The sequence below is a fragment of the Anoplophora glabripennis genome, unplaced genomic scaffold (assembly GCF_000390285.2).
Source record: "Anoplophora glabripennis isolate ALB-LARVAE unplaced genomic scaffold, Agla_2.0 scaffold324, whole genome shotgun sequence".
Classification (NCBI taxonomy): Eukaryota; Metazoa; Arthropoda; class Insecta; order Coleoptera; family Cerambycidae; genus Anoplophora; species Anoplophora glabripennis.
Genome location: NW_019417495.1, coordinates 109,602 through 126,190, shown reverse-complemented (window position 1 = coordinate 126,190; position 16,589 = coordinate 109,602). Strand labels below are relative to the sequence as shown.

The following is a 16,589-nucleotide window of genomic DNA, read 5'->3' as shown; positions in this document are numbered from 1 at the left end:
ATTTTGCAATAGGCCGCCATTTTAAAATTGGGGGTCCGGATTGCGGGTATTTGTTGAGTACCCGAAAAGTTATATTTCCCTGTAGTTTCATCCAATTTCAGTCAAATTCCTTCTTTTTATTTAATGCTGAAAATTTTGCACATTTTTTTTTCGTCGCTAATTTTGCAAAGTAAAAAAAAAATTTGCGAGTTTTCGCAAAAGCCTATCCTGTAGTAAATTTCCTCAGGAACAAAATCGATTAGTATACCTCATGTCTATTAGAGGCTTATTTTTGGAAATATAAGCGAAAAACTGAAAAAAGAGCAATTATTTTTTTTCTTTTGTTATAAACAATATGACGCTCGACTTCTACAAATACACAAATTAGACTTTTATTCTGTGTATTTTTTACTTCATTTTAAGCCTATAAAATTCGAGGTAGGCCCAATTTTTGAAAAAAAAAAAACTTATTCGCCCGGACTATATCCTATTTTATTGGCTATGGCAAGGAGACTAGACAAGGAGACTGAACTCATGGGAAAATTGACAAAACTTGTCAATGTAGTAGTAGAAACTACATATAGTTTTTAACACTAGGGTCGCTAGTTTTCCTTTTGTATCGAAATTAAATGTAGTATGATAAATACGAGTGAAGTAAGCAAACAACCAATTCAATTTTACGAGTAAATGAATAGAAATATGCTAACCTGGAAATTAAAATAAATATTGCAATTTATGTTTTCTCCCCTCCACTATTTCGGTGCATATGTGACACTTGTGCACTCTAATTTGATAAGATATTCATTTACATGGAGTTCGTATCTCTTAATTGTTTCTATATTTCCTATGTTTTTTCCACTTTTGTTAATTTATGAAAATGTCTTTATCAGTCCGTTATTTGATCTTTATCAGTTATTGTATTTTTACTCTTTCTTTTTATATTCATCATATTATACTTTTTATAATTCTATGTTTTATTGTTTCATAGAATAATTTTTGATCGTCTATAGCTTTCTCTAATTTTTTCTCCAAATTTTGTCCATGATTCGTATTTTGTTATCTTTATCGCACCACTTTTAGTTTTTTTTTGCCATTATTATGGTCTAACTTCACCAATCTGTATTTTCATATTCTTGTTTATTATTTCCATTTTCACAACTTAGCGTAGCAGTGTTCAGTATAGTATTTTTAAATTTTGCCCATTTCTCTTTACTCCATTTCCAAACATTGTTTCTCTAAATTTTTCTTTTATATTTCAGTATATCTTCTCTGATAATTGGTTTTCTTTAATTTACAACTTTTTTCCCTGTTTCTTCGTTTATCTGTTTTTTTTTTTCGTTATATCCATCTTAACCAGGTAGTGATCACGTCCTATTGTCTGATTGCATGATTATAAAGATATACTAGCAGAAAGCAATTTTTAATTAATTTCAAAATAGGTTATGAGTTCAAAATGAAATTCTTAATATGCCTCTAAAAAATTAATTAGTAAATGTATGAAGAAATTTCTTTATGTTGAATTCATTGTTTTAAATAAATAAAAGTGAAGATATGGATATGATTTTTTTTTGTTTGCCCATCATTTTCCACTAGTGTAATATGACCCTGCCTAAAATCTTACAGATGCATTCATAAACTTGTCTGCTGAATAATAAATGCATCCTTCTGTTTCTCTGTTTTTAGGTAGAAAAAGTAAAAAAAAATAACGTGCTCGTTCAAATTTTTATTTTATAAATTTACACATGTAAAACTTAAACATCTAAGTTGCTACATTTTTTGTCTATCAATAAATATACTTAGGGTTCTATTTATGTACATTGTTAATAAATCTACTTCTCTACCACAATATTCATGCCATTTAAAGTGGTTTCTTGACTAGTTAAATCTCCATCTCATTTAAATGGCAAGAACATAAATATAAAAATTTTCACCGAAACCAAAAACCAGTGGCAGTTTTAAACCAAGAATAATTGCTTTGGTATAAAATCTAATTCAAGCTAATTTCTCCACAAAATAATGTTTGCAATTTAATTTGTCTTGCATTACCAGTAATTTTAATTATATTTGTATATATAGGACTTACTGGTAAATGACTAAAGAAAATTCGATAAATCCTGAAATGTGAAAAGTTATACGGAGCATTCATAAATGTTTACAAGCCACGTAATCGCCGAGAACAGAACACAACAGAACGTTGTGTTTTAAAGTAATCTTGATCTTATTGGTTTAAACATTTTTAAATTTACTGAAATTTGTTTGGCAACATGAAGGAAATAAAATTACTGTTCCAAACAAAATTACTAGTCACGTGGCTTGTAATCATTTATGAAAGCACTGTACTGCAAAGGACAGATTTATTCCTTAAAAATTATCCTTAGCATAATTATTGATTTTTTAGAAATATCCCTACCTAAATGACACTACATTTAAAAAAAATTAACAATTTGTACAGGGTATCTAGAAACCATTGGCCAAAATATTTAAGGGGTGATTCTACTTAAAATATAAAAATGCTAAATTTTCGAAATCTCAATTGTACCATTTTTTTCACTTTCTCAGTTTTATCGGCTTGGAACAAGAGAATATTTTTTTAAGATTTCCTAATAATCTTTAAACTGAAATTGTTATTTTTTTTTGAAAAACTGCATGTGACAGATTGTTATCAATTAATTGATATTTTTTTGTAGATGTAGCTTGTTACTTGTTATCAATAACAACTGTACCAAATTTGAAAAAAAAATCTCTTAGAATGTATCCTTAAATTTTTTGCTCATAGCCACTCGACACCTTGTATGTAAAATCTAATAATAAGTACATACTTTAATTTTTAATATTCATTAATATTTTTTTTTCTTATTAAAAAAGAAAAACCAAAACAAATAATTGCTGGAGATCAGATTCAAGAAATAAACAAATATCTAGAGTCTACTTCTACATAGAAAACAAATAATTTCGCTCAAGAAAAGAAAAGTAGAAGCAAATTAGTAAAATTTGGATCATCATAAAATAATCAATCAAACTTACATTTTCTACACTAAATATTCGTAATTATTCAACTTGTTTGTCTATGTCTATTTGAAACATACTTTATTGCTTTTTCTGAATACTTGGGCTTCTAGATAAATGGTCTATGAATATTAAAAACTACAATTCAATTTCATACTTTACTAATTTTCTTGGTATATGGCCATCATTACGTTTTTACTATATTTGCAAAAAATATTGTTCATTAAATTTAAAGTGCATAACTAATTATTTTAGCATTACTTCTTATTTACAGTTCATGTCTTTTGATTTGTTAAATGTATTAGAAAATAAGTTTGTACCACTTCACACTTCACTAAATTTTGCCATATCTCGTTGAGGGTAACTAAATATCTTCAGTATTATCGCTTATTCCCAAACGAATTGGCAATACTGTCGTAACTAGGCCTAGTAGCATCATCTAAAGGAAACTCGTATTCAGGTATATGGAACCGCTGTCGTATATTTTGCCATTGCTCTTTGCTTAAAGACTTCATAATATTTTCTATTTCGATTCCTAGCTTAACGTTTGACTGGGAATCGGACTCGGTGAAATCGGGGTCGAATTTCGGAGGTTGATAAAACATAGATGGTTCTGATGGTGTTGTTTCAATATTCTCGTGGGTTTTCTCAAAGTTTGGATCAAACTCAGGAGGCACAAGTGATAGCAGTATATCAGGCACTGCCTCATTTGAACTAGGAGTATCCTCAGCTTCTTGCGGTCTGGTACCATTGGATTGTGGCGGCAATAACCCTACTTCTCCTGGATCCGGACTTGTTGCTTCAACAGATTTAGGATAAACTGGAGTGGTAGCTTTAAAGTCTGAGTAGAAGTTAACATGAGTTTCTTTCTGAAGTGGGACATTTGAAATTTCTATTTTTTCCTTAGGTTCAACAAATTTGGGGTAAACCGGAGTTGTAGCTTTGAAGTTTGATTTGAAATTGACTTGGCCGTTTTCAGGTGGCAGTATTCCAAGATCACTAGGCGCTACAGATGAATCATCACCCGTGACTGGAAACACTGGAGTCGTAGCCTTGAAATCAGATTTGAAGTTGACTTGGACTTCGGTTTGCATGTTAATATTATTCTTTATTTTTTCATTTGAGTCTGGCGGTAGTATTCCTATATCACTTGGTGCTACTGATGAATCGTCTACTGTTAAGGGAAAAACTGGCGTGGTTGCTGGAAAGTTTGATTTGAAATTTACTTGGGGTGTGTTTTCTGTTGTTACATCATTTTTTTCAGGTGGTTGTATCCCAAGGTCATTCGGAGTTTCAGATGCCTCTTCAACTGTCAAAGGAAATACAGGAGTCGTAGCTTTAAAGTTGGACTGAAAATTAACCTGAGGTCTCCTACTTGTTTTGTTTCTAGCTTGTCTACTTGTTTGTTGAATAGGCGGTAATATTCCGATGTCATTGGGAGCGGCCGAACTATCCTCCACCGTTAAGGGGAATACTGGGGTGGTTGCTGGGAAATTGGATTTAAAATTAACCTGTGTTTGATCAGTTTGCGAATTTCTGTTTTTGGTTTTTGTGTTCCTGTAAGGAATTGGGGGTAATACCCCCACATCATTTGGAGGTTCAGATGATTCCTCTACCTTTACGGGAAAGACTGGTGTTGTAGCTCTAAAATTGGATCTGTAACTTACAGGTACTGCAGTTGGAGCTGCATTATATTTTCCTTCATTTTTATACTTTGGTGAATTTTCAAAGTTGTTACCTGAAAATTATAGTCATTAATAAACTGTCGAAAGTTTTGAAAAATGCATATTGCTAAATACTCAAATAGTTAGAGAAAATAGTTTTCAAAATGTACTTTACCATTTCTATTGGAAGAACCAAAATTGATAGCCTTTGGTTTTCCCCTTGTTTTCTTCCCAGAAGAGATAGTTTTGCTACCCTGATTTAAAATCCTACGATTTTCATTATTATCCCTAAAAGGCCTGACGGTAGAAGTTTGGGAAGAGTAAGCTGTAGACCAATGACTGGGAGGGAAATAAGTTGGTTCATCACTGTCTGCTGATTGTTCGTTTTCTTGTTCAGCACCAACTATGTTTGTACGAGTTTTATCACGCTCCTTTCCAGTCCTATTAAAAAGAAAATTTAATGACTACATACATTTGCTAATAAAAAAATGGTAGTTCTACAGGGTGAAACATTATCTGTCTGTTCTATCTATTAAAAGGTTAAAATGGTTATATTTTGTTTGATATGACATTTTTATTATAAAAATATTATCAAGAAATCATTAAATATGTTTAAAAATATTTATATTTCAGTAAATATGTCAGAAGTTTAACCGTGCACTTAATTCATTAGAAGCGATATCCTTTGTCTGCTTTTTTTTCAAAAATCTATCTAAAATCTAAATTATAAAGATATCGAAGCAAAACAAATATTTTATATAGTGCTGTTGTAACCAGTGTCATCATGATTTTAATAGTATCAATACTGAAACTATAAGAAGCTGTTAAATATAAATTGTTTTATGATCACGGGTGCCGTTTTTGAAGTAGGGGGAGCAGTTGCCCCTCCCCTCTAATAGAAGTTCGGTAATAGTTCATATCATGGTAATAGTTAACTAAAGACTAAAAACAGCCAAGGTGTTATAAATTTAAAAGCTTTGCTGTAAAGACCTACATGACAGTAAGTCGTACATTTCAGATTTATGGGTACTTTGTTGTGCATAATTTTGCACGCAACAACGCCATGGAAGTCATGAAACCGAGCACTTTTACCGATAATTAAAAAATCAAAATTAAAACACAACAGTTGATCTGTTTATAGCTGGAAGCAGAACAAATTGCCACTAAAATCCTTTTTTATTCATATCGGCATGCGATATTCCAATCCAATTTAAAACTTTCAGTCACTTATTTTTGCACACAAATTACACAGGTATTACTAATTTACCTTAAAATCACTAGAATTTTTCGAAATTCTTATTCACAAGTATTCATTCAAATATTTACTCATGCGAACCAAAATCCTACCTGTAAATTATGTTGTACTCGGATTCACTGGATGGGTGAGTCAATAAATCAGGCCGAGGGGTTCGATGGAATGGGTTAGATCCAGTATCTTCAACAAATGGCTTTTGCTGTCCTATTAGAAGGTTAGCACTATAATCGTCCTCAGCCCTGCTGCAGTTCACCATATACCAGTGGTCGCATATGAGCATTCTTTGTTGGAAGAGGGTGGCGTTTGGACAGGTGTAACTGAATTGCCTGCCAAGTCCATCACACATGTGGTACACCTGAAAAAAATGTACTTTATCTTCAATCCAGTAAATTTTTTTTAATGTATAAGGTAAAATGGATGTAGTAGGCAAAGCGGAAAAGCTGAATTTCTACTTTATTGTTAAAAAAATTAGGTACACTATAATGTTTATATTTTTAGAAGCTAAACGACTTCCGATCTACAGATATTTTTATCTGACAAGACAAGAAATTCAAAGTAGAACTCTTACGTCATAGTAGTAAACAGGTATAACTAAATAAGTAAATAATTACTCTGGTAATACGGCGCTAAAATCGGGTCCAAGGAATTCAATATTGGTTTTGACCTGGTCTTATTGTTAGAACAAGTGATTTTTGGACCTCGAAATTCTTTTTTATTTTTAAAAAAAAAAGCTCATCCTAATCCAATTTTAGGTACTAAATACAAATTTTGGAATTGAATTTAGGTGGGTCGAATTAGTGAAGAGATTTTTTAAACAAGAAAAAATTTCAAAATATGAAATTGTTTAAAGATAAAAGCGTACGTATTTGGAATTTGGGCCTGCTAGTGATGTTCGTTTCTATCTGTGTTGTATAGTTGAGTAAGAAATCACAAACAAAAATTTTAAAAATATAACTTCTGTACCCTAATTACAAATATACCTCTGGCATTTTCTTGCCCCCACTGCTTAGCAAGAAACAAATTTTTACAGTTAAAAAATATTGTTTTGCTAGATGCTTTGGTGATTGATAGGTACTCGCACTCTTGTTCGAAATCCTAATAAAAACATTAAAATGGTATAAGATTAACAAGTTAATCTTCCGTTGGCAAGCTCACAATTTATTAAAAGACGGTAGGTTTTGGTAGGGTATATGACAGGATTACTCGGAAAACAACAAATAAGGTTTACTGTTAAATTTTTTGGTCATCATCAACACTTCGTCCGGCTTACTCGTAATTTCATAGTTGCCTCAACAAACTACTTTTTTGTTTCTTAAGAAAAACTCCTTTCATCGTTTAAGTTTGAATAAGCGCACATAAGTATGATATATCCACAAATATATATAACGGGTGATTCATTTAGAGGTACTTTTTTCAACAACAACAAAAAAAATAACAAAATTCTATTTTATGGTGCAATCTTTATTATTATACAAAAAAAAACTATTTTTGACATTTATTTTTTAAATATTATTTCTTTCAAATGTCCTTGACTGCGGTTGAGATGGTCCATTCTGAAGTTCCAATTTTCGATGACACGTTCGAGCATTTCGAGTGGAATTTGACGAATGACCCGAGTAATGTTGGCTTCCAATTCCTCAATCGTATTCGGCTTATCCATATGGACTTTGGACTTCACGTAGCCCCAAAGGAAAAAGTCTAGAGGTGTGATGTCATGTGATCTAGGAGGCCAATTCACTGGTCCAAATCGTGAAATTAACTGTTCATCGAATTGTTCTCGCAATAAAGCCATGGTTGCACGGGCTGTATGGCAAGTGGCGCCGTCTTGTTGGAACCTAAATGTCATCGAGATTACGGGCTTCAATTTCAGGCAGCAAATAGTCCGTTAGCATGGCGCGATAACGGGCGCATTCACAGTTACGTTCCTGCCGGCCTCATTTTTAAAAAAATATGGACTGATGATTCCACCAGCCCATAAACCACACCAAACCGTTGTTTTGTCTGGATGTAATGGCAGCTCTTGAAGTTCTTCGGGTTGTTCTTCATCCCAAATACGGCAATTTTGTTTATTAACATAGCCATTAAGTCAGAAATGGGCCTCATCGCTGAACATTGGATCTTCTTCAAGCTGTTCAAGAGCCCAAAGACTGAAACGGTGACGATTTGGAAGGTCAGGCGGCTTCAATTCTTGAATGAGTTGAATTTTGTATGCTTTCAAACCAAGATCCTTACGTAAAATACGTCAAGTTGTTGCATACGACAAGCCAAGCTGTTGAGATCGGCGCCGAATTAATTCATTATGGTTATCACGTACACTCTCGGCTACCACCGCAATATTTTCTGCACTTCGTGCTGTATGCCGTCTATTTGGTCGCGTATTATCCAATAATGAAAATTTGGTTTCAAACTTCTCGACGGTGTAGCGAATTGTGCGTTCGGTGGGCCGATTATGTAGACCATATGTTACTCTAAGAGTCTAAGAGCACGAAATACACTCGCAGAACGCTGATTCTCGTAGTATAGCTGAATTATTTGTAGACATTGTGCCGGGCTAAGTCTTTCCATGATGAAATGTCAGACAGTACTGAACCAAAATACCACGACAGTTCACTCGACTCATGCGTGATCTGCAGAGAATTAAGAGTAAACTACGTTCTTATGGCATTGTCGTCCCAAATTCAAATTTGTCCAGGTCCTTATAAAAATATAAATATAAATTATAACCGTATAAAAGTGTAAATATAGGACGCCACTGTGTATCATGATCTTTACTAAAGTCTTTACCATTTAAACTTTTTCCAGTTATACTATGAAAGGCCGGAGGCTATATTTATAGTATTTTCCTCGTGCGTAATTTCTTTATTTAAATGTCCACAACCTAATTTAAAACACAAATAGTTTCAACTACCAGAAAATATAAAATTCTATAATGAAGTGCATTTTTTTAAAAATCAAATAATTCCAGTTATTTCCGAAGTCAAAGTCGAAATCGAAATCAGTGTTGCGTGAAATAAGGGACACAGTGAATATTACAGTAAGCTCTTGATCTTGACCTCAAGTGGTAAAGCAGTTACCAAATAAGTAGGCCAGTCATGTTTAATTTCCTTTACATTAATTTTAATGCCTATACATTGAACTTGTTCTACCTTATTTTTAATCCTCAGTTCCTCAAGGAACAGTTAGCTATATTATTAAACTTGGGCCAAACATTTATTGGCGTAAATAACAAAATTAATGAGTAAAATATAGTTCCTTTCGTATATTTAATTTATAATATTATTCAGGTATTTTGAGTAGGGAGTTTGAAAAAACAAGATTATTATATAAAACTTTTTGAAATTAATTAAGAAGCATTTACATGTTCAGTTTGGACAACCCTGTTTATTATTCTTAAAAAAATTTTCGAAAACAAAGAACTTTTACAAAATTATAAATGAAATATCTGTTTTACCAGTCGCATGGTACCATAAAATATAAGTAAGAAGTAAGAACCTTATTTTCCAATTAATAATGATCATTCCATTCCTCGTTTGTAAGATGAATTCTATAGTAGCTCAATAATTATTTTACTACTAAATATAGTATCAGTCTAATTCTATATAGGTGCTTGACCTCACTTACAAACAAGCCTTTTACTTTACACATCACTTGCGAAAATATTAATCCTCTTATTTGTTTACTTCAGTAGCAATTTGAAACGTCTAAGGTAATCAAACAGGCATATTCATTCTCATTATTACGCTGGCATTACAATAATGGGTTTAATCAATTACTATCTGTTTGATTAATGTGATTATTCTAAAATAAAAAAATTATTGCATTCATGGGTAGAAAATTAACCTTCAAGGATATTTTGTCTGAATAATGGATATTTGTTTAAAGGGGCCATATTAAGATTGAGTTTAATCAGAGATAATTATTGACAATTAAACTCATTTTCTCAGAATTATTGTAGGTAGTACTTGTATATTATTTAATTCGAAAGTTCAATGATTATAATAAGCTTGCAGAATCAAATGTTTTAGGAACTTTAATTATTCAAGCTAGAAAGACTTAATTTTATGGAGGTCTTCATTTCCTACTATTCCAATTTACATTTTCATTTCTAATAAGTGACTTGGCAACTTTCTTTCTATTTTCACTTGGTAACCAATAATAGGTATAGAGAGGAGCACTCCGCTGAAATGGTCTTCTTGCACGTTAACTCACTTCAAAAGTCAATTTTAATTTAATGTTATATATATTTGCCAGTTATAAATTGTAACCTCTTATACATATATGTCTATCATAAGTGCAGTATTCACCGTTTGAGTACAGCAAGTCTCAAATCAGTAAAGTAGTATAAATATTCTCCACCATAATTACATTCCTATTATTGCGTAGAAAAGTTTCTATTCTATTTAATTTTAATTTCTTCGCATTTAAGAAATATTTCCAAAGAGTTTGAATTTAAGCATAGAAATTTAAACATCAAATATACGCAACTCTTCTTTCCAGTTGTAACCCTATCAGATTGGGCTTTTTACTAATTACTTGTTGTAGAGATGTTTCCTTAGTCCATCAAGAGTCTTTTACTGAGCCTGATTTTACTTATACTCAGCATTTCATTTGGTTTCTTCAACATCCAATATGTTTTTCTCTTGAGTCTGCTCAAGTTCATCAGTGTCTTGACAACCAACACAAACAATACCAAACAATTTTTGAGTAGAGTCTATTTGCGAATTTGTAACGGCACAGCACACCAAGCCTCGCATCAGCCTTAACTTTATTATGTCTTTCAGACAGTAAGTAGTGACTTGAGACTTCTGATCTCGCTGAAGTAGCGGATATAAAGATATAGAGTTAAGGCTTAGACGAGACTTGATACTGTTTTAAGGTCTTTATTGGAGCCAGACCATCGGAGAATAAGTACCTCCTAAGCTTGTGTGTGTAATCCCTCCATAAATTTTTCGACCATCACGCATACTGATACCTGGGCTTAAAGTTAAAGTTAAAATTAGACGGGATAGGACTAAACTCATCATTAGGGAAATATTCTACTAACAAAAACAATGAAATGCGATCATAAAACATTAAATTTGTTTTTTTCTAGGGAAGAGTTATCGACTTGGAACAAGATTGTAAGATTCTTTATGATCTCAACTTGAAGAATAATTTCTAATTTTTGAAAACCGAGTAAGGACCATTTATGTTCTTCAGAATTTATTACCAACAATAACTCTACCAAATGTGAAAAAAATCTGTATCTAAAAGTAAATTATTAACAAAAATAATTTTTGAGGTTATGTAATTCCGTCAATATTTTTATTTTATTTAATACACTGTTCAACAGGTACTATCCAATTATAGAACAAGGATTTTACGACAATAATAAATGAAGTACATTAATTACAAACAACAAAATTAAAAGGAACAAAAAAAATACAGACCATCTTAAAAAAAAAGGAGGAAATAAATAAAATCTATACACTAAATAATAGACATAAATGAAGATCAAAATTACATATTTGAAACTACCCGAGATTAAAATAGTATTTTTAAGTCATTAAGGCTGCAGTTAAAAATATCTACAGAATTTTTATTACAGTTGTTGCAGATTTCATAAAGTGGTGAATGTTTGAGTACCTACATTAGTACTAGGAGTTGGTAAATAAAATGTTCCGTTTTCTCTAGCGCTAAGTCTAAGTATAGGAAATGAAAATTTGGTTATAAATTCCTGACAGTCAGCCAAACTACGTAAAATTTTAAAAAGAAAGACCTGCGAAAAGTATTTCCGTCTAGTTTCAAGGCTAATAAGCGAATGTATACTTAAAAGATCCTCATGCGGATATCCGATACGAGGATAGTAGCCATCAGATTTAAAATTTAAAAATTAAAAAAATCGACGCTGAATCGATTCCAGTTTATTAATGTGGACACCACTGTGCGGAGACCATACGGGAGAGGCATAAGTTTCGATCTAACGTAACTAAAGTAAAGAAGCTTTGTGACATCTAAGCTTGAAAAACCACGACAGTTGCGAACTATAAATCTTTATGCTCTATTAGCTTCGGAGACAACAGTATCAATATGATTATTAAATTATAGTTTTTCATCAAATACAACGTCCAGGTCTCGAAATGTTTTCGATCTTGACAAAACGTCATTATTAATGCTGTAATTAAACATAATGCAATTGAACTTGTTGGAGAAAGACATGACATTACATTTTTCTGTATTTAACATTAGCCTGTTAGTATTACACCAAGATTTTATATTATTTCTGTTGTCTAAATAAGATTTGAAGAAATTCATTAAAGCCCTTGATACGCCAAACATATCAAGCTTCTGGAGTAAAATTGAGTGATCAAGCCTATCAAACGTCTTGCTGAAGTCCGTATATATGACGTCAGTTTGTAAATTGTTGTCTATAGAATCGGCTATATAACGTCCTTTCATAAAACCATGCTGACAGGGTGTTATCATATTAGAGATGTCATAATAAATATAGTCATGAAGTAATATTTCAAAAACTTTACAAAAATTACATATAATGGATATAGGACGAAAATTAGTAATGTTTTTAAAAATTGGACAAACTTTTGAACGCTTCCACAAATCAGGTAACCGACACTTATTATTGCTCCTCGAAACAATATCATAAAAATCGTTCCATTATTTTTATGACTAGAATCACCATTATAATTTGTTGTTCACAGTTCTCAGTTTTTTTTATAGTAGGTATTTATTTAAACCCAAGTGCGGGGCCTATGTACCTGGACCTCATTCCTACAACTCCAGCTCTTGTTCCACTACTGTTTATTTTGGATATGTAAATCACACCAGGCTCCATTTTTCCAGTTCATTCTTCTCGATTTCATAATATTACGATAGTAGGTACACGCTTTCTTTTCTACTCTCAACAAATTTTGAGCATACAAATGACGTAGAAAAAATGACTAAGCCCCCACTAATACTTACAAAATTCTTACACATTCTTTTTTTATTGTATGGATATTCTAAATTTAACAATTTAATTTCAGTATTTCCTCCCAATTACGCTGTTTACTCAGACAATGTTATTTTTAACATCAGTAATGTAATATTTACTAATAGTACCTATTATAATATAATTTCAGTCGTTGTACAATAAAACAGTTGTTTAGATAGGTAATGGTAATGTAATAAATAAACAACTAATCTTAAAAAGGAATTACTAAAAAACGTCAGTATTTTCGCGATGGTAATAATATTTGTTATTTAATAAAGTATCAAGGTTACAAGATCTTTACATATTACCAAAACAAAAATGTGATTTTTTTTAATGTTATTTAATGTTAAACAAAGTAAAATACTATTTATTTATTTATTTATGTATTTTTTTTAAAACTTTTCAGGTATGTTTTCTACATAACAGCGTGGGTGGATATAATGAACTGCGAAATAATTCAATTCAATATTTAATAAACTATTGCCTTTTTAGTCTCCTATTTGTTGTGGGGATATATATGATTTGTTTCTGTTCTATTTACTCACGATGATGTAAGTTCTAATACAAATGCTGTCGAAACTACGAAATAAGTGCTTCACCCACATGCTACTTAATACATTGTTTAGATTCAGAAGAAGTTATTAGTAGATTTCATTACACTTTCAAATTAGTTTCGAAAAACTTTTTAGCTTAATTAATATTAGAGAGATTTAAAAGCTATTAATTTTCTATAACAAAGTCATGTATCAAAGATATAAAGCAGGTCATAAAACTGGTTACAAATACTATAGTAGTAATTATTAAATAATATATTCTAAATGATGCAAATGTAATTTTTGGTAAATTAAGCAAAGTCAAGTTCAAGAAACCAATCAAATTTAAATCAAAGATAAAAAATTATAAATTGCATGCAGCATTCCTTAGTTGACAATTATCAAATTGTTACAACTGAAATGGCCTTACATTCCTACAGTTTATTTACATATCGGTAAGGTAATTATTGAATTTGTTTGCATTATCAACATCATACAATACCATTTAATGTAATACGTGTCCTAATCTTTACACAATATTCTAATAGACCAGGCGGTATCTGTTTTGGTTTGGGTGAATCGTATATCCACGGAGATTTTTGGTTTTTGGCTTTCAAATATTACTAGAAATGAAAATTTTTCTATGCGCATAAAAAAAACCGTGGGCTTAACTTTTGACGGCACAATATGTTAAAAAAAAATTCAAAAGATGTCATATTTTCCTTCCTATTTAATTATGTATCTTTTCAAGAGTTGATTTTAGGCGAAAATGGAAGAGGAAAAAAATGTTTGCAATTAGATTTTTTACAAAACATGTCTAGTTACAAATTGAGTGAATTGTGATTATTATGGTAAAAAACCAAAAAATCGCAAAAATGGGGTTAAAAAACAATACTTTTTAGGGAATTTTTTTGGCGTATTTAAATTGGACATAGGACCTTTATACTTGGCTCAAAAAAACTTCATGTTATGCAGAATTATCACACCAAATTTCATCAAAATCAGTTCGATAGAATTTGCATAATAATTTTGCAATCTAGATTTTGAAAAAAAAAATGCAAATTTTCAAAATTTTGCACAGCAAAAACCAAGGCTAATAGGTACTTGAAAATTTAATCACATATAGAAGGGCTCTCAAGCTTTCAAACTTCTTTTGGCTCTAAACAATTAGAACTTTGTGAATATTTAATCAAATCAAATTTTTTAAAGCAGGTTTTAAAAGTTCTTGGAAAGACGCTTCATTAAAAAAAAAACAGAACGATTGATCAATTAGTTACGTAGTTATAGCCGTCATTTACACTAAATGTACTGGGACATCCGGGATAATTTTTTGAAAAATACTTTTGGTATTCCGAGTACTTACCAGGTCTAAGATTAAAATACTGTTCTTCATTGGCAACCTACTTTAAAAAGTTATTTATGCAACCGAGAAATTCAATAAAATCGTTTTTACTTTTGGTGGTGGTGAGGGAAGCAGAGAGCGCGGCCGCTTCGGCCTGCTCGAAATTGAATCGGCTATAACTACGTAACTAATTGATCAATCGTTCTGTTTTTTTTTTTTTAAAGAAGCGTCTTTCCAAGAACTTTTAAAACCTGCTTTAAAAAATTCGATTTGATTGAATATTCACAAAGTTTTAATTGTTTATAAGTACCAAAATTCGACCAATGTTTAAACAAGCGCCAGAGCTCTCCCAATTGACGGATTCGAATTTTTCAAAAAAAGTTTGAAATCTTGAGAGCCCTTCTATATGTGTTTAAATTTTCAAGTATCTAAGGGCCTTGGTTTTTGCTGTGCAAAAATTAGAAAATTGGTAATTTTTTTTTTTCAAAATCTGGATTGCAAAATTATTATGCAAAATATATCGAACCGATTTTGATGAAATTTGGTGTGATAATTCTACATAACATGAAGTTTTTTTGAGCCAAGTATAAAGGTCCTATACCCAATTTAAATACCCCAAAAAAAAATCTCTAAAAAGTATTGTTTTTTGACCCCATTTTTGCGATTATTTCGATTTTTACCATAATAAACATGATTCATTCGATTTGTATCTAGACATGTTTTGTAAAAAATTTAATTGCAAACATTTTTTTCCTCTTCCATTTTCGCCTAAAATCAGCTCTTGAAAAGATACATAATTAAATAGGAAGAAAAATATGACATTTTTCGAATTTTTTTAACATATTGTGCCGCCAAAAGTTAAGCCCACATTTTTTTTATGCGCATAGAAAAACTTTCATTTCTAGTGATATTTGAAAGCCAATAAGCCAAAAATCTCCGTGGATATACGATTCACCCAAATATGGCTTTTTGAAACAGATACTGTCTGGACAATAATACAATCACTCTTTTACGATTTGATTTTTTAATTTTGAATTTTATAGCTAAAAGTATTATAATTATTTATACAGGGTGACCCAGAATAATGTGTACAAGGGAAGACTATAGATTCGTGGACTCAAAATAGGCAGATTTAGGCTAATTCACCTATATCCGAAATCGCTTCGTTTGGCCGCTAGATGGCCTCTAAGTTCGTGAAAATTTTTTTGAATTTTGTAAATATCTCGAAAGTTGTAAGTTTAAAACAGCACTCTGTATAACACCAAAATGTGTAGATTGAAAGCAAAAATCCACACCCCAAAAATAATCGAAATCGATTAATACGTATTCGAGTTATATACAAAATTCAAAAAAATTTCACGAACTTTGAGGCCATCTAGCGGCCAAACGAAGCGATTTTGGGTATGTGAATTAGCCTAAATTTGCGTATTTTGAATCCACAAATCTGTGGTGATCTTCCGTTGTACACGTTATTCTGGGACACCCTGTATAATAAAAATTTAAATAACCACAAGAATTTGATAAATGCATTTAGTATCCCTATAATCTGTTCTGCAATCTAATCTGAAATATGTTTCGAAAATTTTGTTCATCTTAAATATATACTTTTTCATAAATTTTCTAAATACGATGTAAGTATCTGTAAGTAACTAGAATTATTTAACTGAATTTAATGTACCATCCTATTGTACTGCGTTTATACATTTATTTGTTTCATGTTTCTAAAATAAGTTCTTAAAAGTTTAGATAGTGTTCCGTACTGTTCTTAGAAACTTATGGAAATTTCGAGAAAGTGAAAAATATTTAAGCGGACACGTTGATGCACAAGGAAGAGTTTTGT

At 31.2% G+C, this 16,589-nt stretch overlaps 1 protein-coding gene across 1 annotated transcript in view; it reads right to left on the bottom strand.

Annotated features, from left to right (window-relative positions):
• Positions 1–3,073: 3,073 nt before the first annotated feature.
• The window catches only part of LOC108911097, a 114,677-nt gene continuing 101,161 nt past the window's right edge, over positions 3,074–16,589 (bottom strand). Inside the window, exons 3-5 of the mRNA XM_018715932.2 lie at positions 5,997–6,259; positions 4,825–5,090; positions 3,074–4,723 (exon numbers count right to left, since the gene is read on the bottom strand). Coding sequence (XP_018571448.1) covers positions 3,366–4,723; positions 4,825–5,090; positions 5,997–6,259 — 1,887 coding nt within the window. The 3' untranslated portion in view covers positions 3,074–3,365. The remainder of the gene's footprint in view (positions 4,724–4,824; positions 5,091–5,996; positions 6,260–16,589) is intronic.